Source organism: Aphelocoma coerulescens, chromosome 1 (genome assembly GCF_041296385.1).
Source record: "Aphelocoma coerulescens isolate FSJ_1873_10779 chromosome 1, UR_Acoe_1.0, whole genome shotgun sequence".
Classification (NCBI taxonomy): Eukaryota; Metazoa; Chordata; class Aves; order Passeriformes; family Corvidae; genus Aphelocoma; species Aphelocoma coerulescens.
In genome coordinates, this window is record NC_091013.1 from 101238985 (window position 1) to 101264415 (window position 25431).

Below are 25431 nucleotides of genomic sequence, written 5' to 3' on the forward strand. Positions count from 1 at the left end.
ATTTCTGGTCCTTCCCTTTATCATACATATCCTGTATGCAGGCCGGCTCTGCTTTAGAAAAATCTAAGCAAAGTTTAAAAAAAAATAGAATTAAATACAAACTCAAGTTTAGATTTGCCTTCATAATTTTGCATGGCTCAGGGAAGAAAGTATAAGCAATAAAATCAACATTAGAGAATTTAGAATTCTGAATACCAGAACTAAATAGATGTAACACCAAATCACAAAACTAACCATACAACACTGAGACAAAAGATGAAAAAAATCAGTAGAGCTTCTCTTTCCTTCAAGGCAAATAAAATTATATCCCATCACATGCAACATAAAATTGTTCTTATTCATATCTGTTGGTTACCTAAATGAACCTGTAATCAGAAGAAAATCAAGGAGGTAATTATTTCAATTCTATCACTGAGATCAATTTTACACACGGAAATTTTATGTTATGTCAACCATGCAGATCACATAGACAGAAAGCATTAATTTGAAAAATCAAATTGAATCATGCAGACAAATCTGTGAAAGCCACAGTTCATCTAGAGCTAGGTGCATCCTTCTTTACAATTCATTCCAGCATTAGTCACTGCAACCACAAAAGGAGCCAGAATATTTTAATCAGGACTTCCTTTGGAGCCAACACAAAGAGGATACAGCAAGAAGTAGAAAAATTCTGCTGGAGATAAAAAAGCATTTAATGTAGAAAGAATGTAAAAAAAGCAAAATTAGTTACCGAATATGTTTTGAGTTTGCACCAGTTTGGGTTTAGGTGTTGATTTAAATTCTTCAGGTCCATGTGTTTTCTCAGCCTGAGCTAGAAGAAAGAAGCTTAATGTAATTTAAAATCCCTCTGAACTTTTCTTTATCTGCTGCCCAAAGCCTGTTGATTTTCTTATCACCATTTCATCATGTCACATGATTAGAATGATTTCTACAGCAGCTCAACTCCATCATAATTAGCATTTACTTTTGTTTTCAGATGTGAAATCTATATGATGTTTTGGATTTATTTTGATGCAGTTTTATATTAACAAAAGAAAACACAAGTGATGAAGAACAAAGTTAAGGTCAGAAACTCACACTGTACTTCTGTTACAGCCTCTTAAGGTCATTATGGAAAAATTGTGTAAAATGTATTTTACACAAGATCCATTTCATCACAAAGTGCATTTACAAATATTTTCCCTGTTACTCTGAATGGTTTTTAATCCTTCTAATATAAAAATTTACAGGAACATAATAAATACTCACCTGTAATAGCTCAGCTCTTTGATTTTTCTAGTAATTATAGAATAGATTTTGATTTCCATTCATTTTTCTAATTCTATATTTTCAGAGTAATACATGGGCAGTTTATTAAAAAGCCATTAAATGTATCTAAACTTAATTGCTGGCTATATTTTAATATACAACTGCATAACTATCCTCTGCCATCCGTTTCACGTCACAATTAATGCCAGCGATAAGAAAGTCAAGGTCACTTCTTTCCTCTGCTTCTTGCTGGAGATCCCAGAGGTGTTTACACAGAATTGATCATCTAAGATTGTAAAATGACAAAGCTTATGCATATGGAACACAGAATGGTAACGTCTCAGCCTTGAATGTCACAAGAGCATTAATTCCCTCCACAGAGCGAACTGCACAGTATTTAGCACACGTTGCTATTTGGAAGAGATTGTTAATATTGGTGGTTGGCATCAATATAGCACTAAGTTTTAGTAGTAATTTAATAAAAGATCACTTTCTTTTTGAGACACAATAGAAGACAGTTTGGTTTTTCCTGCATGCTCTCCAAGCTTTTTCCACAATCTACTGAACACGCTTCAAGCAAGAACTGATCATGGAGGTTTATAAGCTTCTTATTTAATTTAGTGGGAAAAAAAAGTGCTGTTTCCCACATTCTAAATAGTGGGGTTTAGATGCTATTACAGTTACAACAATTACACTATTTTCTAGTTTGGAGTATGGTGCTTTCAGTGCCGCACGTTCTCGAATCTCTACAGATGCTGCCTTGCTAGGGTTCAATTCAGCTTGTAAATCAGTTACAGTGCTGTTACTGTCAGTGCAAGGAGGATTTCATTGTCCAGAGAAGGTAGAGCAATTTCTCCCTATGAAACTTATGGGAGAAAATTCACTCATAAGAAACACCGAGGCAACAACTAACAAACCTGTACCTCAGAAGCACTTCAAAAGCTAATATTTCTTATTTGTGAGGTGCAATAATGGAAAAATACCCCAAACAATCCCACACCAAATGCAAATACAGAATCCACGATGTTTTGGATTTTTGTTTTTAGAGGTCAGAGGGTTTTCACTCAAATGAAATGCTTCTTGTCAGCTAAATTAGCTGAACAAGCTGAATAAGATAAAGCATGCCTAGAACTGGAACAAAAGAAACCAAGCTCTCCATTTTGCACAAAATATTGTAGGGATGACATGAAACTGAGGCAGACATTTTTGTTAAAAAAAGATACAGGAAGAAGAAAGTTTAGGCTCTGAAAGCTAAATTAGAGAAAAGAGAAATGCCTCTGACTATTCCAGGGTACCAGGTGAACGAGGCCTATTGTAGTGGTTCAAGGCTATCTGCAAAGTAGAGCATTAACACAGCCAAGTTACTTTACTATCCCCACATGGAACACAACAAGAATGCACTCAGACAACATTTCTTAAACTATAGTTCCTCTAATTTCCCTTGACCTTCTTTTCATCTACAACTGGAATTAAGATATTCTGATGAAAACATTAATCTCATTCCTGATATACCACATGAGCACAAGGGGAACACTTCAGGGGCCAGAAGGAGGACAGAAGGAAGAGAACTTGGGTGACATGTCTACAAAGGAGTTATTTCAACTGAACATTAACCCTAGCTAATGAATTCAGTGGCAGCACTTTTCACACTTTTCTTTTCAAGTCTATTCTGTATTTCACTAATCTAATTCACTAAATTATAGTATAACCCCTTACATAAAGAAATAACTAGCTTTTTTTTCTTTTTTCTTTTTTTTTAAGCAACTAGTGCTTTCATGTCCCACTAATGTGCTCATATTTCTAAGTGTTGGTGGGCTCCAATTTCCCTGTGAAATTAACAGAAAGACCCATTTAGAGGAGAAAAAAGTTGTAGTGGTAGTCTGAGGTATATTAGACAACAATTCAAAGATTGAGGAAAGCAGTACAGATTTGCGTTGTTGTGTCAAGACTAAATTAGTCGTGGGTGGAAAATACTGTAACAAGCCTGGCAAAAACAAAGAATGAAAGAGCTTACTAACAAGTCTTTCCATGGAAATGCATGCCAAGGGAGGGAAGGATTGAAATTAAGAAAATGATGGGATGCCTGGTGGACAAATACATGAAAAAAAGTTACTAAACTGTGTCACATCACAAAACACACCCTTTGGTAAAGAGCCAGTGGAATACTAGAGCAGCCCAGCTCACAGAGCCTTTCAGATAGACTGCTTGCTGAAATACTTGGAGCTCCTTTCTTCTCTTCTAGCATGGCTGATGACACAATAGCTGCTACAGCACAGAGCTCCTTTTAAATCAATGTTCTGTTGCCAGTCTGGCACCAGCCCTTAAACCTTCCCCAAAAAATAATTATTATGCGTTACTCAAAGAATCCAGTATGATTTTTCAAATAGCAGTGTCTGAATGAAATACAGTGAAGTAGATCCTATTGCTAAGCTCAATTAATTAGGCCTATATATTAAACTGTCTCCTAAATGCAACCCTTGCAAAAGGTTGGTGCTGAGATCTCTCACTTAAGTTACTCATAAAAGTCTGGCTAAAATCCTTAAGTATTCAAGTTATTTTTCCATATGCCATAGCAAGACAAAATTACACTAAAAGAACATTTTCCTTCTAAAGGATTCACTTTCACTTCCCTGTTTCCTGACTTCCTTTTTTTTTCTCTGAAAGACTGCAACCATAATGGATACATTTTTAATGTAAATAGTGTGACATACTCTAACATGAGGCACTGGTGCTGAGATCAACAAATATCTGAAAGGAATGGTCACCACTTTTTTTTTTTTTTTTTTAAAGAAACAGAAGCAAAACCACAAAGGATGCTTGAAATGGAAAATGAAAATTATTCTAAATATTTCAGTAATTATTGGTGTGACAGCAATGTGTTTAGTTATAAAAAATTGTTACTTAATTGTTACAAGGAAATACAGTACTTGCCAATTATTACCACTATAATGACACACTATCCCAACTTCATAAAAATACAATTCTGTGCTATGTCTAGACATGGTTAGAAATTCTACATGCTGGTACACAAATATAATTACAGAGCACAAAGGAAAGGAAATGGAATGAACCAACGCTCTCCTCCCCAGGTGCCACATCTCACACTCTTTACCTGACCGACCAATACATTCTGTCACAAGGAATGATACATTTGGATAAGATGAATCCAAGCTTGAGGGCTAGGATTTGAGGACATGGATTCTGATGGAAACCAACCATTTAAATTTATTCAGTTCTCACTTTCAAAAAAATGGCAAAGTTCTAGAAAATATACTTGCAGATTGCCAGTTCTTAAACAGCAGTTACTTGAACAAGGAAAATAATCTAGCAACATAGCCACAAAACTTAACTCCACAAGAGACCTTCAACTATAAGAGAAAACAAACCAATCAAACAACATAAAAAGACTGCTTAGGGCTTTCTAAAAAGCATCCATACATTTTCAATGCATCCTTCGATAATAAATTCTTGTGAAGAAGCATCATTTTTTTTTCCTCTTAATATTTAGGATGAACAGAAAAGAGCTATCCATCTGAAGGTTTTGCAGAAAGGAATGGATGGTTTAAAGTAGAATTTGGTAAATACAGTTATCTATTGAGTAGAAAATGAAATTCTTCAAACATTTTCCCAGGAAAAAAACATAAAAAAGATGGAGCTGTTAGTCTGAAAGGTTGTTGTCAATGCTTACATGATTTTGCTGCAGTTCTTTGCCCCACACCTTTTTAATTCCCTATGTAGTCATTGGGAGGGTTTTTTATTCTGTTTTTTTTTTTAAGACTAAGATGGTGTGATGAAGTTAAGCATAGCATTTTTTATATATTTAAGGAATAAAATAAACACGGTCATATTTAAGGGCAGTATCTGCATGAATTGTGTGATGTCAAAGAAATCACATGCTACACCACTTCAGCCAGCCAGGAAAGACGTGATAGATAGGATAGAGTAATGCCAGCAAGATCACATAAGATGGCTAAACCAAACCAAAGCAAACCTTTGGTCATTTTTCCCATAAATTCCTTTTTAATTTTAAATTCTTGCCACAGTTCAAGCATCCCTTCTTTTCAGCAAAGAAGTTGGCAGAAGCCAGCTATTGTCTCTTGTGACAGCAGAATCAAGACTTCAGACTCAGTTACAGGATTAGAGCCAGACTACAGAAAATGAAGATAGGCATATGCCTTCTTAAACGATTCTGAAATGTGGGTCAATAAAGTGGGTGAAATGTTAATCTTCATCATTTGACTCTGAACAATTCAGCTCTTTCCAATCCTTTTCCCCACCCATACTAAAAATGTTAAAATATAGAACTGTACTTGTCATACAAATTCATAAAGTAGTCTATGTTACACTAATTTGCTTCCTGAGCAAATGGAGGCAGTAAATCTTTCAGTATTTAAAATTTTACTTTACATTTTTGAACAGTCAAAAGCAGCATCTTACTACACCCTTTTAAATAAGTGGTATTTTTTCAGCCCTGAATAGATGACAAAAAACTTCAATCTTCCAAATATGCAAGTTAATATATATTTCACAGACACATAGCCTAGGATCAAATGTTATATTCCTTTCACATGTATTTACATTAATAGGACCAGTAAGTCCACAGGGAGAATGTGGTTAAGATTAATATGTTCAGACCTGAACTGAAATGGAACATTGTGATGTCATCTTCTGCACCCCCGAAGTAGAGCTTTTCACTGTTCTGTCTAAACCTCACACATCCATTTCAAACAATCATGTTCTTATCCTTAATTTTCTTCTTTATATATTTATATTTATTATATTATATTTATAATATAATATATATTTATATATTATATTTATTTCATTAAAGTCAGAATCTAAACGTGCATCACAAAAAAACTCATTTTGCCATTTTTCACAATTTCAAGGCATCCATCACCCCACAAAGATATGGTCCTAATTCTTAGTTTTATAAACTTAACAGTTATGTCACCTGAAACTTTCCTCCAAAATTAGATTGAGATTTTTATTCACATTACCACTCCTTGCCAGTTCAGCCATTATCCTCCTGTTTTCCAACCACTATTTTAACTGTAGATTAAGCAGCACAAAGATGTGTTTAATTTTAGTTTATATATTTGGCAAAGATATTCCACAGAGTTTCTAAAAACAGAATTTTCATTACCTGGAAGGGACTGTGGGGAGATTTCTTGAACTTCTGGTGTTTTGGATTCAGCAGGCCATATTCCAGTTTCATTCTTAGCTAAAAGAACAGACATTAGAGAGTAATTACAAGGATGTATCTGCTCTCTTTTACCACAGATTTATTCCTGTCCCACTTTAGTTTGACTTAGTAAGCCAACATTGATAAATGTGGAAAGCTGAGTGCCTTTAGGACCCAATGAACTTCCACTGCACAATCACTACAAGCTATGTTAAACACATGAATTTTTGGTTTTGTTCTGTTCATTAAAAGATACTTCAAAAATAAAATTTACGGCAAGGATTTAATGACTTATGAATCATTATTTTCACAGTGCAAAATGGTTTTCAGTGTTTTTTGTTTGCCTAGCATTTCTGCTTACCCAGTTTTTTCCTGGATGCTTGAGGTATGTCATCTATTGTCAGGAGAGGAGGAAGTTTCTGCTGACTTTCGTTGAGACCTGGAACAATGAGGTGCACTACAGAGAAAGATGTGTGCCATTAATTCCAGAAGAGATGAAAACACACAGTCTGCTCTCTGAGAAACGTGAGCAACTACTACTGAACTACTGGCAGTTTAGTCTGAGTATCTGGGAAATGAGTTTGTTCTAGCCTGTAATTATCTCTCCCATTTGGTGCTCTTTCCCCTTTACACCACTCCTTCTATTACCACTATTTCATGACTTATCAGAGTTGAAAACCATTCAATACTGGAACACTGCAGCATCACAGATAATGGGACATGCTGTCTGGTGGGCCAAGCAGGCTCAAAACCAGATGGTGTGTGTTTGATTCGTATCAATACACTGAGACTCACACAAAGAAAACTTAAGCCAAAGTTAGGCAGTCATAGAAAATATTTCCATTTATAAAGGACTAAGCAATAAATTCAGGAATAAATTGGTCACAAGGTGCATGATGCAGTGAGCCTTTCATGGCTATTTCAGGCAGACCAGTCGTTCACCACACTGAGCACTATCTGACAGACTTTCTCCCGTTTTTATGTTCTAAGCCAATATTGTGTATTCTTATAGGTCAAACGAACATAAAGCATGAAACTGAATGGCTTGGAGGGAAACAGTAATGCCCTGAGATCTAACAACAAATTCTAATTGCAAGATTTCTGTAGTTTAATATATCAGGTTTGTGACTGTAGATGGGATGTTACTGTGCTACCTTAAAAGCCCAGTAAGAAAAATCCCTCATCTCAACAAGATCTTTGCCATAGAACTTCACTTGAAGTATGAAAGAAGTCCTTGCCTTAAACAGTGACAGTGTCTTCTTTTAAATCCAGTGTCAATAAGATGATTCTGTTTCACTTAAGCTACAACACTCTTGAACCATCTGTACCACCATAAAATATAACAAATACTGTCTGAACCAGCTGCAAAATACCCTTTGACATACAAGGAAAAACTATTAAGATCAAGAAAATTAAAAGCATTTGCACAATTTGAAGTTTCAACCAAGGGTTAAGAAAAACAATAAAAATATCTTCTAGTCACCTAATATTGCTCCTGGGAGAGAAGAACTATCTGGTGCTTTTGACTGCGTCCGATTTTGAATGACTGTGGAGACAACACAGGGAGATTAGAAGCTAATTTTAAAAGCCTCAAAATAAGAAATAGAACCACACCAGAAACAAACATCAGCATTCTAAAAATATTTCCTCAATATTTCCTCAATATTTGCAGATGAGAACACCATCCTAATCTTTTCTGTATTTACATTCAGTTTAAGAGACTGCAAACTGTGTTTCTTCTACACCTTTTTCCCCTGGCATATCAATTTTGGTGAAACTGACATTCTATGCTTATGTTATTATAGGGCCAGCTGCAGGCCATCCCATTGCCCTGACACTCATTTTAATATCAAATTACTCTTGCAGATTAGGAGAATAAACTTTAAAAAATTCACAAACTTACTTTGTTTGATTATTGTGACAGGGACCAACTTCTTATTATCACTGAATATAATCTGAAAAAAGAGAAAAAAAGATAAAAGTAGTGCCTTGGGATAACTGCCATAATAGTAATTGGACTGAGTAATAAAAATAGAGGGTTCTAATCCAATACCACGCCTGTCCCAAGTTAACACTGGATATGGCTCTGGCCCTGGCCCCTGATGGTTATGCTATTGCTTCAGTTCCCACGGGTTAGTGTGGTAATATTGCATTTTGATCTCTTTCTCTCAGCTTGAGATGTTTTGCTTAATAAAAACACAGTATTTGACATCTTAGGAAGCCCCAGTTCTTTTTTCTCTTAAGGATCTCTGGAGCACTCACTGGGGAGTAGTCCAGAATGCTAAGAAAAGCTGACATTTAACTACAGCAAAACATCTGAAACGTATGCAATAACAATTTGGTCACAGGATAGACATATATTCTCAGGAATACTATATTTAGAACATAGACTATTCCAGAACCAGGTGCACGTTTGTAAACCATCAGCACTCTTGGGTGCATAGCCTGATTAAAGTAGATTAACTCAGAGTAATTTTGTTTAGTGGGATTGTTTCTAAAGCACAAGTGGTCAGCCACTCACGTGCTTCTTATATTTTTATGCTAAATACTTGGACTGCTCTGTTGTTCACTTCTCTTTGACCCAGATTACTTCTTGCCTGAAAGTGAATATTCCATTATATTAATACCACAAAAAAAAAAAAGGAACACATGAATGGACCCCACAGTTATTAAAAGCAAGAAAACAGCTGATAACAAAAAAATGAGCATTATGAACAAATTCTGAAAGCTTAATAATACAGTCAAGTGATGAGAGAAGGTAGACTGTAATGCTAGCAATATAAAAATGCCAAATACATTAAAGGGGGATTTTTTTACTTATATCTGAATTACAAGAAAGAAAACAACTCTGACAATCACCTTCCATGCTAAATATATTCTGCTCTAATCAGAATCAGGTAATGTTAATTTTGCACTTTATGACATCTGGTCTACTTCACGTGAAAGAACATCTGCATGAAAAGTCAGCATTTGATGACAAAGTGCCAATCATTTACCTAAGGATAGGTATTTTTGTTCTATTCTAAATACTTCTGAAAAGCTTTAAAAACAATGGTTGGGTACACCTTAAACACATACCAAAGTTTAAAAAGCTGGAAAAAAGGCCAATCTCCACTAGTAAGATGGACATTTCCTTGGGGAAATGGATGGAGGCTACTTACTCTACAAAAGCCATTACTGTCTGCTACCTAATAACAGTTTTGCATTGGTGTGAACATGGTCTTAAACTAAGTGAAGGTTTCAATCATTGTCATTATATGAGGATAGAAAAAAATCTTCCTTCTTTATTTTTTCTTTATTGTTAGCAAGTTTTACGTTTCCATTTTGTCTTCTGGAGAAAAAATTGCTTTGTAGATGATCTGCTTTTAAAGTAGCCCTCTTGTTCCTGTGACTAACAAACAGGATGGAACACATTTATTAGAAGAAGGTGTTCATTTTATTGTATTTCTCATCAGAAGCTTTACAATCAATAAACAGCTCTGAAGCTGTAGTGAGCAATTGTGTAACCTCTACTGCAGAACTTCTAATCATAATTATTATCAACCTTTTTATTAGTAAACAATTCTTATATTGACAAGAGCATCCTTTCTTTGTTGAATAATGGATGGCTACAATGTTAGCAACATAAAAATGCCAAATACATTTAAATACATTAAAAATTTAGTTTTTCAACCAAGAATGAATAATTGACATGAAATCCATGTTCCCCAGCTGCTATAATTAGACTGCTCACCTTCACATATCTGTAACAGCTCCAGTTGAAATCTACCCATATTGTCAAAGCTTTCCTCTCAGTTTCCAAAATGTGACTACTTTAGATATTCCTAGGTCTAGTAAAATTTACTACTTATACAAACTATTTTGGAAACATCAGCCCATCATCTGTAGGAATGGCGCTATCAACCATATTTTTCAGAGAGAGAATATAAGCATATAGGCATTAGGAACATTAGTTATTAAAACAATTGTTGCCATCATGAAAGAAGATGGCAAATAAGTTATTCCTTATCTTCAGAGGAAAATCAGGGATGTAAATTATACCACAGATCAGGAATCTTAACTTGTGACCATATACCTACAGCACATTGCTTACAGGATTGCAAATCTCAAGCATTCTGTGAAACAGCACATGGCAACATTGCTTTAAGAGACCCTTGCTCATTCGTTCTTTCTATCCTTCCTTCCTTCCTTCCTTCCTTCCTTCCTTCCTTCCTTCCTTCCTTCCTTCCTTCCTTCCTTCCTTCCTTCCTTCCTTCCTTCCTTCCTTCCTTCCTTCCTTCCTTCCTTCCTTCCTTCCTTCCTTCCTTCCTTCCTTCCTTCCTTCCTTCCTTCCTTCCTTCCTCCTTCCCTCCCTTCATTTCCTTCCCTTCCTTCCCTTCCTTCCCTTCCTTCTCTGTTATATTCTGACACTTCAAAATGCCAAAACTAACTGGCATGCACGTAAGAGACTCTTCAAGGAGGGATCATGGTTGGTCTGGATTGAATAAGTTTTGGAAGAGCAGGAAGGTTTTACTCTAGAGTTTAACAAGTAGTAGAAGCTAACAATCCTCTTTGGCTGGAAAAACTGGGGAGGACCCCACCTTCCAGGCTGACATTATGAAATTAGAGGAACTTAACCAGACAGAAGAGGAAATAAATTTCTAATGCATTTTCTCTGCTCTCCCACTACCCATTGTTTATGAAGGGAAGAAGAATGACCATCCCTAGAGCACTTCTTTTCTTCCACACTCTCATTAATTGCTGCTCACACAGCCCCAGGAGCTTAGACAAACTTAAAGGATGAAACTGCCAAAAGAAACACAAGATGATATGTGACTGATGTTGAAAGGGCAAATGACTAGATGGGCTGATAACATTGTTTTAATAAACAGCCTTTAAAAATGTCCTTACAGAGAAGAGTTAGGACCATGTTGATATGAGTCATTTGTGTCTTTGGAGCAAAATAAAGCATAAACAAACTTGGCCTAAATAATGCTCATTCTGGCTTTGTGTCGATGACCTGATTGCGCCACTGAAACATACCCCACCTAGCGCTGTGGAAACTGAAAGAACAACGTAAACTATCTGCTTTTTGGCTTTTTGCACCACTGAAGTGAGAAGGATAAGAGAACTTTTAGAATAATCTATGGAATGCTTTCATGATATTTCTGTGGAGGGTGATAAAGCAGTACTGCTCTGGAGCTAAGCCCTGTGAAGATCACAAAAAAGACTAGATGTTGGCTCTAGTCCTCCTTCCATACTTGTGCTGTGCAAATATTTGCAAAACTGTTTTCACTCACTTTCTCAGAACTTCTCCCACATAAATAGAATCCCTACTTCCACAGAAGCAGTGTAACAGTCAGGGTTCTGGCACAGAGCGTTTGCTGAGAGGAGCAAAGGACCTCAGCTTGCACTCCATATCCCAGAATGAACTACCTGATCTTGGGCAGTCCTGTGTAACTTTAAAGACACTTATGGGACCAAGGTGAAGAACAGTAAAGTTGGCTTCATCAACATAATGAGATGAGCACCCTCCTGAATATCTCACCAACTGGATTCCTATTACTCACAAATAAAGCATTTTCTCTTGAATGCAAGGCATAATTATCTTTCCTATAACCTAGGCATTGTACCAATCTAACTCTATATATGATGCAATAATTGAAGTATTACTGCCCTAAATGAGTGGAAATGGCCTCAAGTTGCACTGGGGAGGTTTAGATCAGATATTAGGAAAACCCATTTTCACAGAAAGGGGTGTCAAGCATTGGAAATCACTGCCCAGGGAAGTGGTGGAGTCATCATGCCTGGAAGTGTCAAAAAAAGTGTGGCTATGGCACTTGAGGACATGATTTGATGATAAACATGATGGTGGTGCTGGGTTAGCAGCTGGACTTGAGGAACTTAAAGGTCTTTTCCAATCTTAATGAATCTATGATTCTATGCATACCTAATTATACATAGAAGAAAATTTATTTAATGAATTATGGTTTGATTCCTGAAGGAATTCAAGGTCTGGTAATTACAGACCATTTATAATATTCTGAAATATGAAAAACAAACAGTGAGAAACCATACATTATCATTTCCTACCATGAAAACACTTGGAAAATCTGAGACAGAAGAGAATTGTGAAGAATGGGTTATTCTCTTGTAATAATTGAGTAATAATCATGAGTTAACCCTTTAAAGTCTCTAAAGTAAGACGAATTTCTACAATTTTTCTTGGGAAGTTATCCTATAGTCTACCACAGGGATAGTAACTTAAAAAGAAGCAGAACAAAAAAAATCCTCCAGAATATTAGATGCTGAAACTTGCACTTTGATGAAAAAACAAGAAAAGGAAATATAAAGAAACCAAATTAATCTCATACTAGAACGGGTAATGCTTAGAAGTTATGATTAAAATGTCTATTTTTCACTGTATTAAAACCCACTAGCTGGCTCAGTCTAGAGAGCCTTCATTTCTGCTTCAGCTCTTGGAAGAAAAAAGTACCTGTGTACATGAATCCAAAATCAAATGAAATCCATCCATGCTTGTTTGTGTTTATGAAAAAAAGTCAGGTGAGGTTAAGAAAAATTAATTATTTATTTATACAAATTATCAATTTTTGGACAAAATAAAAAATTCTACCATGCCACATAAAAAATTTAATGGACAGCCTAGCAAACTTGATTAAATTGCCCTTTCTGGTGTCCTCTGGTTCTGCAAACACTTGCCTCATATATGGGAACTATCAGTGAATTCAATGGGATGACTAATTTAGAAGACCTGAGTATATACAAAATGACTCTATAAAATCATATCACCAAGTTATCCCAAGGTTAACTGATCACAAGAAATATCACAGGTTAACAAACCTGACTACTACAAAGGAATAAGGCAATCTTAAGTTTGGAATCTACACATGGAAACCATCAAATTCATCTTTGATAGATTGGAATAAGTGTATGTAATCATCTTAGTTGCAGTTCTCAGTTATTTTGTCCATCCACATATTTAAACATTTTTCTATACAGTGCATTTAACAGATTGTTTTCTATATTGGCAATTCTTGGCCTTGATAATGTCTTTCTCACTGTAGTGAAACAGAAAATAAAAAATTTGATCATATGAAATATGAATCAGGTATAAAAAAAAGAGACTGTTTTGCATACCTGTGTTTGGGAATTGGGTACCAACTTGTACATATTCTGGAGTTGCCCATTTACTTTTTTACCTGTTTTGACAGAAAGATAAATAAATACACATAATTATTTTTTTGTTTTGTCCAAAGCAAAGCAAACCAAGTTTATTCACCTTTTTTTTTTTTTTGGCAGCTAGGAAAGTTAGGAGGCTTAATTCAAAGCCTGTATAAAAACACATAATGGAAAAATGTTTTTGTCCTGTGTCTTCAGATCCATTAATAGATGCAGATGCAAGGCCTTCTCTTCACATTTTGACAGCAAGGAAATGAAATGTACTCTTCTTGTTTTGTTAATGGTTTTGTTTATCTCAATCTATGAACAAAGTAACCCACAGATTTAAACTCCAAATTTTTTCTCTTAGGTTTTCCTCTGAGTTTCTAAGTAGTAGAAGTTTCTTGTGATGTAGCTGCTAAGTAAGTCAAGAAATGGTTCTGTTCAGCACCTATTTGATTCTAGCATGATGCTTCAAACTTTCTCTGTATCTTCCACCTATCTACACTTTTCTGCTGCCTTTGCAATGATGGGTGTGCAAACAAGAGTCAAGTTACATGTTATCATATTTTTTTCAAATTCCATCCAAAACAGATGAGAAGTAGAAAAATAATTTCAACTCTAAAAAATATCAATTGAGATACATTTCATTTGGGAAAAAATCTTTCAAAGTGCTTGATACTTCTAAGGAACAGGACTTACTGTTGGCCTCAATTCAATGGAAAACTAACAGAAGTTTCACACTGACTTCATGACAAAATCATGGTAAGATGATCAGAAATAAGCTATTTTCATCTCTTCTGACAAAAATCAGTTAAATAAATGCTGAACATTTGCCATGCCTTTCATGTGTTCTCAAATCATGAATTAAAAGCAGATTCTCCTCCCAGCCCCTCCCAACATGGTTAGTATATGACAAAAATTTGGCCTGTGGATTCAACAAATCCAGGAACATTCAAAAGAACTTTCAGTTTCAAGTAACTTATATATTCTTCAGTGGGAATAAGAACATTTATGGTGAAGGATGTTTGGTTTCTGTTGAGATGCTTCCCCTATATGGGAAGAAATTGAGTTGATACAAGACATGAAATTAGAACAGAAAAGAAGTGTATGTTTGTGTTGATTGATAAACTATATAGGCATCTGGTTATACATTTATTATAAATATACACTCTCTGTTTACTCCCCACATTTTCTGTATCTACCTGCTATATACTGAAAATATGAAAGGCTTGAATCTGAAAGTGCTGACAGTTTTCTGATTAGAAGATATTTTATCAATAGACCAGAATGTAGACGTGCAGGGTAGTCACAAGCTCCCTGGATTTAGTTGCTGCAGCAACATCCACTGAATACACAAGTCTACAGTCTAGACAAAAGAAATCTTATGTAAATAGAATATGAACTCTTACAAGAAAGAATCTTTCAACCAAAGTCAGTGGGTCTCCACAAACTTACAAGAATGATGCTCCTGGCCTATTAGAAATGTAAAATGTCTGTAAGAAAGACCATTTAGAAATATATTACATACAAAGAAAAAATGTATTGATGTTTGTGGATGTTTTGATTAGTCTTGAACACATTAACAAACTATTAACATTTTGCACTCTTCATTCCCTCTTATTCTAAGTGCTGAACTATATTTCAGCACTTGCTCTAAAGATGACTTTAAGATGTTTGAAATGTAATAAAAATCAGCCCCTGGGTAATACATCTTTAAGGCTGTGAAGCAGAGCTTTTTGTGAATCAGGTATGGGAAAAGGTTACCGCCATTATCCTCTTTAAGCTCATGGTATAGCAGTGGTATAGCATATTCTGGACTGCTAAAACAGCTCTATGGACACTGGGCAGGTGCTTCAAAGTTACAGCTTTGTACTTTATAATGAAGGCCAGCAAAGCTCTTTATTAGGGATTATGAAGGTTTTTTCAGTGTTACAAGCTACTATACTGTTCCCCTCCCTTTTACACGAGTGTATTAAGCTCTGTAACTCACCTACAAGCTGAAATTGAAGACCAAATTAAATTTCAGCTTAAAATCTCATTTGAATAAGGCTCTCTAGTGAGAATTCCCATTCTTTATGTTTTGAATCAAGCTAAAAATAGTAATCATAGGAGTTTGCAGCATCTTCTGACCAACATCATGTTCAGAAATATATTTACACAAATGTTTGAGGAAAACAAAACAAATTGGATAATCTCTGTTAAGTCCTCTCTTCCTTTCATTAAAAGGAGGAAAACTCTGCTGATGCTTATTTCCTCTACAGGTATGAGTGATTCTTTCAGCAGTACATGTTTTTACAAGGGTTAATTTGACCTCACTTTTCCTACATTGTCTTGGGACTTAGAGGAACCTTACAATATGACAGACAGACAGAGAAGTAATACACTGCCTCCATGAAAACACAAAAGCATACACAACACTGCATGCTTCAGACATAATCCTTATAATAACTTGATTGAAAATTAGCTTCAAATTCAACTTTCGAGTGGAGTCATAACAGGCCCATTGAGGTAGGACAGGCCCTGTCTAATTTGAAGACCAGCTTCAATGTAAATCCAGTTATAAAAGGAGATTCCAACAACTCCAATAATTTCCATCACTCATATTAGTTGATGGAAGAAAGTAAATGGATTAGTTGGATCATGGTTGATGCATTAGTTCATTAGTTGATCATCTTATTATTCATGGCCTAAGGTAAAAGCTTAGAATCCAGTCAGAAGTAAAAATTTACATACTCAACCCTTAAAGTGTATCTGTGCTAAACACTATTAGAGTTCTACCAACCTGCCTCAGATCCTCTATTTGCAATGATAAGAGAACAACTTTTGGAAGACTAGATGGAAGGTTTTCAAAAACAAAATATTTCTAGTTTCAGCAATTCCTAAAAGAATTTTGTAGGAGCATAATGGATGGCATTTAAACAATAAAAACCTGATCAGCAGCTTACTCTAAGTAATACCATAATAGAGGAAAAAATACAGTCAAAATCAGCAGCTATTTGATTAATTATTGTCAAATACTTACTAGAGAGAACTGTCTTATGATTCAAAGTCTTGCTCCAAATACTATCCTCTACATTGTCTTTAACTCCAAATTCATAAGGTGTGTTTGGCTTCAGATTGTCAATCACTGTCTCTGTAGCTGGGCAGAGCTGAAACACCCATTTCTTGTCTTTACCTTTTTCTCTGTAGCGAACTGTATAGAACCTGCTCGGAGAAAAAAAATAGATCTACACAAAGGAACTCATGATAACCATTTCTGTGAGGAAATAATAGTAACGATAACAATAACAACAATAATAATAATGTTATATTGTTCTTGTTCTTTCTGGCTCGCTATGGTCACCAAATATCAAAAAGCCAGCATTTATTCCACATATATGTACCCCATCATTAGGAATTTCATTCAAAGAGCAAAAGGACATTCACAAACACCCGTGTGTGTGAGGTTCTACCCACAAAGTGCAAGCTCATTTTCCAAGCAGTTCCTGTGATTCCGACATATGCCAGAACTGGTCAATTGAATCATAATTCTGCTAGTCAAGAAGCCTCAACTATTTCTCAAAATCTTCCATTTGCATCCAGTGAAAGGTGTTCCCATCAAACTTAGTCCAAAAACATTCTCCAGGGAAGACCAGTAACAGTCATTGTTTGTATAACACATTCCTCATTCAGAAATCCCGTTAAGTATTGCCCACACTTCAAACAAAAAAAAAAACCCAAGACATTACTTTCAGCAGTTTAAATCAATAACATGATGAATACTAACAGATTATGAAATCAAAAACATTTCTACAGAAATTACCCAATTCTGTCAAGGAGCACCACCCTTGCAAAAAAAGTATGACTGCAATGCTAACCAATCAAAAACAAGGCAGTAGAAATGGTGAGAGCTTCAACACAAGAACTCCCCTGCTGACTGTAGTCTCATTTTCAAGATACGTGCTGAATCACCCCAGAATGGAGTGGAGGTTTCTGTTTTTGGAAAAGCAAATCTCAGAGAGATTTGGCAACTTTTTAATCCAAGTATTACTGAAAATTGTTACACATAACAAATAATTTATATCCATTATCCATATCTATCTCACATTTACATCATCTGAAAATGGATTAATTCAGTCCAATTGTATTTTGCCACACTTAAATAGAACAACTTAAAGCTTGCAAATCAAGGTTGTGACATTTATTACAGGTATTATATAGACAAACGTATAGAGACAAAGGAAGAGAACTTAAAAAAACCCAAACCAACCAAAAAAGGGTTCTTAAACAACTGAAAAGGCTTCAAAAGTCCATTCTAAAACTACTTAGTGGACCAAATCTAATACAGTGAATGCATAAAGCTGCTTTTGCCAAAGTTACAGAAGAGCACTTTCAGAAGTTTACATGAAACCTGACTGTTGAGTACACAGAAATTCCTACTTCATTACTAAAACACAACCTAAGACAAGGCAAGCATCACTCAAGGAAAATATTTTCATACATAATGGTTCACTTTGTTTACATAGTTTATCTTATAACTGTCAAATTTGTTTTCTTGGCACCGAAAATATAGATTCTCCTGGTTTAGTTGCTACAATTCTGCTCATTTGGGTACTTCACCAGGTTACAAAATCAGTATTTATGTTGGCTCAAATAACTTCATTAACTGTACTACTTTGAAAAGGAAAGGAAAAAAACAGGAATTAAAAAGAAAGACAAGTAGTGAATATCCTCTCTCAGTTCCAGGACTACCAAGGAATAATCTGGCTCCTTACTTCTGTGGGCTGTGATCTGATCAAATGTCAAATAAAAGACCTAACTCTCAGTTAAACTGACAAAGAACATTTTAAAAAATCAATTATTGGCAACATTAAAAGAAGGAAAATTTCTTCTACTTATCCTCTTAATCCATTTGTGTGTAGTCACATAGACATTAACCAACAGGAAAAGCTTACTTGAACTCCCTGTCACTGACTTGCAAAAAATGTAACTTTAATAAACAAATTCAATCTTTAACACAAATTCCTCTTACTGGGCCCCATACAGTCTTTTGGGATGGGATTTGGAATAAGTATAGATATCAAATGTGAATTTAAGTGGAAATAGTCACCTTCTTCCCTTGCCTGAAAGAGGAATTTTCATTAGTTTTCATCTTCATCCTTACCTTTTCCTACCTGTTTTAGTCCAATAGGATAGAAATAAAGTGATTGTATGTGATGGAAAAAAGAGTAAACTGAATCAGTTCAGTTATTGAACAATCTGAAAGAACATCTGCATCAGAAATGAGGAGAAAAAAACCACTAAAACTTGTTGATAATGAATAGACTTTTAAGTGGCTGTTCCCACTTGCTTCTGTGAAAATGTTCTACTTTTTAATGCTGTTCCACACCTGAAATTTCCTTCACTCTAACATGAATTAAAATACCAAGAACACTTGCACAACAACCCCCCACCCCCATCTTTCACTTAAATTCAAGACTATTATAAAATCTGAAAATAAGATTTTCATAATTGTGCCAAACTGTGCCATTAGAAAGAGAAACACACAGCATAGAAGAAATGTGCTCTCAACTCCAAGGTTTCCAAGCCTATAAAAACTTCACCAAGGGTATAATTATTTCAGTGGAAACTTGCCATTGCGAGTACTAAAAACACTGACTGTGATGACAGAATTTCCTCAACCATTTCAATAAAAAGCAATAAAAATGAAGTTCCATTTAACAATTTGCAGGTCACAATAATTTGACTATTAAAAATATCTAAATATCTACATGTGCTTTTGGGTAAATGCAATCATATGTTTATAGAGTAAAAATTCAGAAATGCCAAGTTTTGTCATCAAAGAACAACAACTCATTGTTAAACCAGACCAACAAACTGCCAAAAAAAATGCAATTTCTGTGTCTGCCTGAGAACACTGTAGTGATTGAATTTTGTTGTAATTTTAATTTCTCCCTTTTTCAAACCTTTCTTTCATCAAAAATATAATATCAAAAAGTTAACACATATAATTGAAGACATGAGAAAGCAGTAAGATCCAGTCACCACTCACATCTATCAATCCCCTTGTGGCAGTGACATACATGCACAAAATGAGTGCAGCTGGCTGAACTGGAAACACTCAGCAAAACATCTTCATAGATTCCCCCCAGAATGACAGAAGGCAGGCTGAAATAGAGCGCTGTCACATTCACATGGAAAGGAAAGCTACACTACATGTTTCTCAAATAAAACACTTCCCATTATCTCTGTGACATAAGAACAGGAAAAACTGATTGCACACCACAGGGCCCTAACAGCTAATATCCAAGTAATACACTGTGGAACAGTCCTAGGAATGCTATTCCCACCTGTGAATACTGGTTTGATGTTTCAGCAAGGACACGGCACACCCAGTTACACTGGGTGAGAATTTATTTTAGTCTAGACTCTCAGCAGGTATAAAGAGCTAACAATATTTAACTTAATATTTAATTTTGATTAATTATTTGTTATGTGTTTTGGTGGGGGAGATTTTATCAGAACAATGTTTATTGACATCTCTTGTATTTCTATCTACAACAAATGCTAATCAAATGATTTCAGGGCTCACTCTGTTTCTTTTCTATATAAAACACTAGAGCTCTTCTGTTAAACCCCATAAAAGTTAGTACCTCCATCTCTCGCCCTAGCTGGCAATGCTTCACTCATTTGAAGATACCACCAATCAGGCCCCCCTGGGGACTGTAGAGAAATTTTACCTCCTCCCTTTTTACTAGACAGCTGAAAGGATATTAAACTCCAACAATTTAAAACAAAAGGTGTCATGGGCAGGTGAGGGGTATTGTTGCACTCAGAATTAAGTGCAGTAATAATGAGAAAAAAAAGTAAAACCCACCGCAGCAAAGGAATAAAGAGCCCACATTCATCAAGACAGCCTCTCTCTATATGCATTTGGGCAACATCATGGAATGTTTAGTTGCTTTCTTGAAACTCTGTATCTTTTATGATATTTTGACTTTGCTTGCCTCCACATAAGATGTACACAAAATGTAATGGCAGAAATAAAATAAGTAAAACCAATTTCATCATTTAAAGGAAGCTACAAGGGCCTACTCCATAGGCCAACTGCTGTAGTGATTACTATATCTGCAAAGTCAGTGTACAAGACTCTCAGCCTGACACAGAAGGTTGTTTCTCTTCTATGTTCAGCTTACATAGTTTGATTTTTTAAAACTCTACAATGCAAGGCAGTGCTCAGTTTAGAGACAGCCTTTTCTTTGCACAAGAAATCAAAATACAATGAGCACTTTAAAGAAGCAGCACACAGGATTTTTGCTTTTGAGATTAAGCAAATCTTATTCACTGTTAAAAGAAGTAAAATTCTAGGATGGATAGGCAAGACATTTTCATCTATCAGTGTGAATGATACTGTTTTGCCAAGAATTCCAGTGCCATTTTTCCATCTTTTAACCAAATCTCATTTCAGCCAGGTTCCCAGAACATGCCCGCACAGTCAAATATTCAGACACAAACAATTAGATACTGGAAATCTTATAAGGCAGATGGTTTTATGAGATTTCAAGACTAGGTCAGTTTGTATAAATATCATGGGTTTTTTGGAACCGGATCCCAACCAAAACTCCAAACAATTTAATCATGACTATTTCAGTAACACGTAACACCAAACAAACAATTAAGCCTTGGAGATATACGAACATTCCAACTCTGAGCTTTTGTGTCACCAGAGACAAAAGATTATGAAGCTCTTTTCTTTTTTGTTCATAGAAATCTAATCGGGATTTTTTAAAAGAGACCATTAGCATACCAGATATTTATTTATTTATAGTTAGACTTCATTAGAAGCACAGCATCCATCTAATGTTAGAAAGTAATAAAAGAAATGGCTTGAACTATGATTTTTCAGACACTGAGTGTTGCGCAAGTTGACACATGAAGTTGATTATTTTGTTTCCTTTTTTACTGCTAAGTTTACTTTAAAGTAAACATTGACATATATAAAAAATGGAAAGAATGACACCAGTGACGGTTACCGGTTAAGTTTGCAAAGCATTTTCTAATTTAGTTTTCACTTTTACATGGTCACTAACATTCACTTCTTTTACTTAAAACTTTTAGTAGAATGGCAGAAATGAAGAGTAAGAGGCTCTGAAGAGTGTGAGGCTGAAGAGCACCAAATCACTCCAGTTTAAACAAGCTTTTAGAATATACTCCCGCAGCATCAACTCAAAAGCATCTCAAACTCAAGATGTGTATTTGCTGCTGTATGTTTTCCTTTAAGAAATTTTGCTAAGTTTAAAATACATTTTGTATGACACTTGCAACACAAAGTATGACTTAGTTAGCAGCTGCATAGTGACAAAAGTTTTAAAATAGGCACAGGAGGAGATAGGCACATATCTTTCTGAATTTAGGGCTTTAAAAACCCTACTTCTATGGACTATACAACATAAAGACTAAGTATGGACTCTCCTCTGGTTTTCCCTTACGGTTTTTCTTACTTTTTTTTTAAAGCATCAGATAAAAATGAAATAAACCACAAAATCTGTGCTACTTGCAGCTATGACATTAGAACATTTAAATCACAGGCAAACCAATTTAAACAACGCCAATGTGAATTTCCCATAGTTTTTAACTTAAAAAAGACATACCTTCAGGTTATAAATTTCGATTTTGCATGTATGTGAAAGTGTGTTTGTTTTTCTATTTAACCCACTCCATAGAATATTATATTTTACTGTATCTATAAACCCTGCTTTCATCTAACACAGAAAATAACAGGTTTTGTTCCATCCCCTGACTTTCCTTCCTAAAGAACTGAAGGTCAAAGTCCACATTTTTTGAACCCCAACTACAGAGATGTTCTAATCAAAGCAAATACAAAGAAAAAAGGTACAGAGTATTCTCTCTTTTCCAGTCTTAGACGGAGAGTAAATGTAGCCCCAGTGCTTTTCTTTTGACAGATCTGCCCACTAATACTTGTTTGAACACAAATAGGCAGAGAGGAAACAAACTTTTCTACTCTCTTAGAAATAATAAAAAGAATTGAACATGGCTGTGCAGCAGGATATCATGACTTTGCCATCTTCCCTCATCAACTACCTCCCACTGGCGTTAGAAAAGAGGATGCTGAGAAAAGTTCCACCAACTGTGCTTTCTGGTGTTGTGTAGTTTTCATCAGTTACATAAAACTAATCAAATGAGTTTTTTGATTTAGATATTTTTGTTTTTTCATTCTAGTGCTAAGGGTCTGATGAGATATAATGGTCACTTCAAGAATGCTTCAAAATTTCACCTTTCATTTTTGGTCCACAAAAATGGCAGTGAACACCTTTGCTTCAACAAGGGATTAGCATTTGGGGTTACTTTGAAGGAAATATGTAGCACTCTATTGCTTTATGCTCTTAAGCTCTAGGGAGTTTAACCAAAAGAATGTTTTGTTGAAAAACATCACAAGTAAATAAGTAAATATTTTTCATTGGAGCTTCTTAAAAACTTCATGTATACAGAAGACTGCTATGTGCCCTCAAGAAGCAAGCAATAGTTTCATGGAAGCAGTAAAAGAGAGTAATGCTCTTTGAGAACATGGCACCTCTTATTCCAAACTCGTTGTCTCACAGAACCAGATCTTCTAAGGAATATCCCACAGAGGTCAAACTTGCACTAGAGAAAAATCTTGGCCAGCAGAACTGTGCTATCCCATGTGGATTCTATTTTCTGACTCAGTAACACATTGAAATAACTTTTATTATGCAACATTTGTACAAAAGCCTAACATCCACATGGAGATGGTAAAATCTGAGGCCAAGAACAGTGACTCTGTTTCAGGTCATATAGAGTGACAAATTTAAATCTTGGTGGGATATTTACTGACAGAACTGAGTTAAGAGGTCATGACTGCTATGAACTGCCAATGTCAAAGATTAGAGGTTAGCCTCTAACAGCAATCTCGAGGATGATTAACAGTAATTGCAGCATGTCACAGTAAGGAATATATGCCAGATGAAAAAGGATCAAGTCAGGCAGACTGCCCCTGAAACAGATTGAAATGTCGGTGAATCTTTTACGTACTCTTTAAGTCTTCTACTTTTATTACAATGCTAACTTGCTAAGAATGGGCTACTTCCTATTTTTTTCTTATTGCACATTATCAACAGTCATTCAAATGATTATCATAAATTAATAGTTTTTCTTCTACACACTGGCTAGAAGTATATATGGATACAATCTCTTAGAATTCTAGATATACACACGAGGGTCATGTGGACAAATGTTCTCATCATTTATACAAATCACAAGCACTTTGGTCCAGTAAAGGTAAAATAAATAAGAGCACCACTAAAGTGGCTTTTTTCTTTCTTCATTAACTTCATTGTTATGCTTGATTGCAAAACAGAAATCTGCTTATAGGTATATAACCATACTTTGATAAGATCATTTGTAATTTGATTTCAATATTTTTGAACTAGCTTCTCCTGTCTGACAATATTTCACTAAAATGGAGTGCACATTAAAAGTAATTCCTGAGAGGAATACATCAGAATATATTCTAGACATAGCAAGACACAAGTAGCACACTGCCCTAACTCAAAAACTATGTTAAAAACTTTGTTCAAACTTTGAGTCAATGAATATCCAGCAAGAAAATTCAGCTACTGAGGAGAAAACACAGAATTGATGAAGGCATGGTGATGGATACCACTTGCCTTGAATTTCCAGGTGGATTAATACAGGATATAGGCTTCTCCTGAAGTGTTCTTCCTTCCCACTGTACAATGGGTGCAGCAACACTGGTGCTGACACAACACATAAATTCCTTGGTAAAAATGGTGCTAAAATCACTATGTCAGAACACTTTATAAGCTTGTCCAAGATCAGCTCATTTCTTCAGTTTCTCACAGTAGGAAAATATTTGCTTCTTTCTTGATTGAAAGAGCAAAATCTAAGCCTAAACCAACTTTTATTTCTACTGAAGAAAAATCTGATCAATTTTCATCTTTGGACATTTACTAACATTCCATAACTGTTTCCTAACAAACATTAACATTTTTTCAATAGTGTTTGAAATTCTGGTTGGTGATGAAGATCCAAATTTTTTCATGAGAAATTTCTGATGCTTGAAAAGGATTACTCCTTTTGTGAAGTATGAAACTTTTGTAAGGTATGGAAAGGTCCTCCTGACTACACGGGATTTTTTTTTAACATAACCTGTGTTTGGCATCCAGTTTAATCATGTCAGCTAGAGTTTTCTTATGAACACCAAAGTAAGAAAATTCAATTCTAAATTAGACAGCTACAAACTGGAAAATACTAGATAGGTAAAACAAATGTTCTATAATGCAATATGCAAAAATAATAAAGAAAAAAAAAAAGCACGCATTTAAAACCCAAAAGGTAACAGTTGCAAAACAGATGTAGATGCATCCCATGGGTGCACAATGCTTCTTTTTAGTTTTACAAAACACTGCTGACTAGAATAGAGCTTCACACAATGTAAATGAAGGTAAAAAATATTCTTCTGTTGTCGAGGAAGAATATGAAGAGAACACAAAAAGACAAAGTAGGGAAAACATCTATAGTAACAATTTAAACAATTTTATTCATCTGCCAAGGGCTGAATAAATCATGATAGTGCACTTAATTGGGAAGCTCTTCTGCACGATAACTGCTCTTGAAACTTCTACTTGGTGAGTCTTCCTGAGTTTCCCATCTACTGTGCCACCCAGTAAATGCCAAAGATATTGACATAGAAGAGATCCTCTTTTACTTACAACAGAAAATTTATGAAAGCTGTACTGTATCAATAGCAGGAAAGCAGTTTTGGTGATAAGACAAAACAAAGGAAACAAAAATCAAAT

General features: G+C 35.2%; 1 protein-coding gene across 11 annotated transcripts in view; it reads right to left on the reverse strand.

Moving 5' to 3' along the window:
* Positions 1-25431, reverse strand: part of ABI3BP (ABI family member 3 binding protein) — a 146737-nt gene that overhangs the window by 88669 nt on the left and 32637 nt on the right. For 9 of the 11 annotated variants that reach the window (XM_069021572.1, XM_069021579.1, XM_069021564.1 and 6 more), the window contains exons 5-11: positions 16617-16798; positions 13571-13632; positions 8337-8388; positions 7917-7979; positions 6795-6890; positions 6395-6472; positions 731-811 (exon numbers count right to left, since the gene is read on the reverse strand). In XM_069021572.1, coding sequence (XP_068877673.1) covers positions 731-811; positions 6395-6472; positions 6795-6890; positions 7917-7979; positions 8337-8388; positions 13571-13632; positions 16617-16798 — 614 coding nt within the window. The remainder of the gene's footprint in view (positions 1-730; positions 812-6394; positions 6473-6794; positions 6891-7916; positions 7980-8336; positions 8389-13570; positions 13633-16616; positions 16799-25431) is intronic. The other 2 variants (XM_069021582.1, XM_069021575.1) reach the window with 1 other exon arrangement.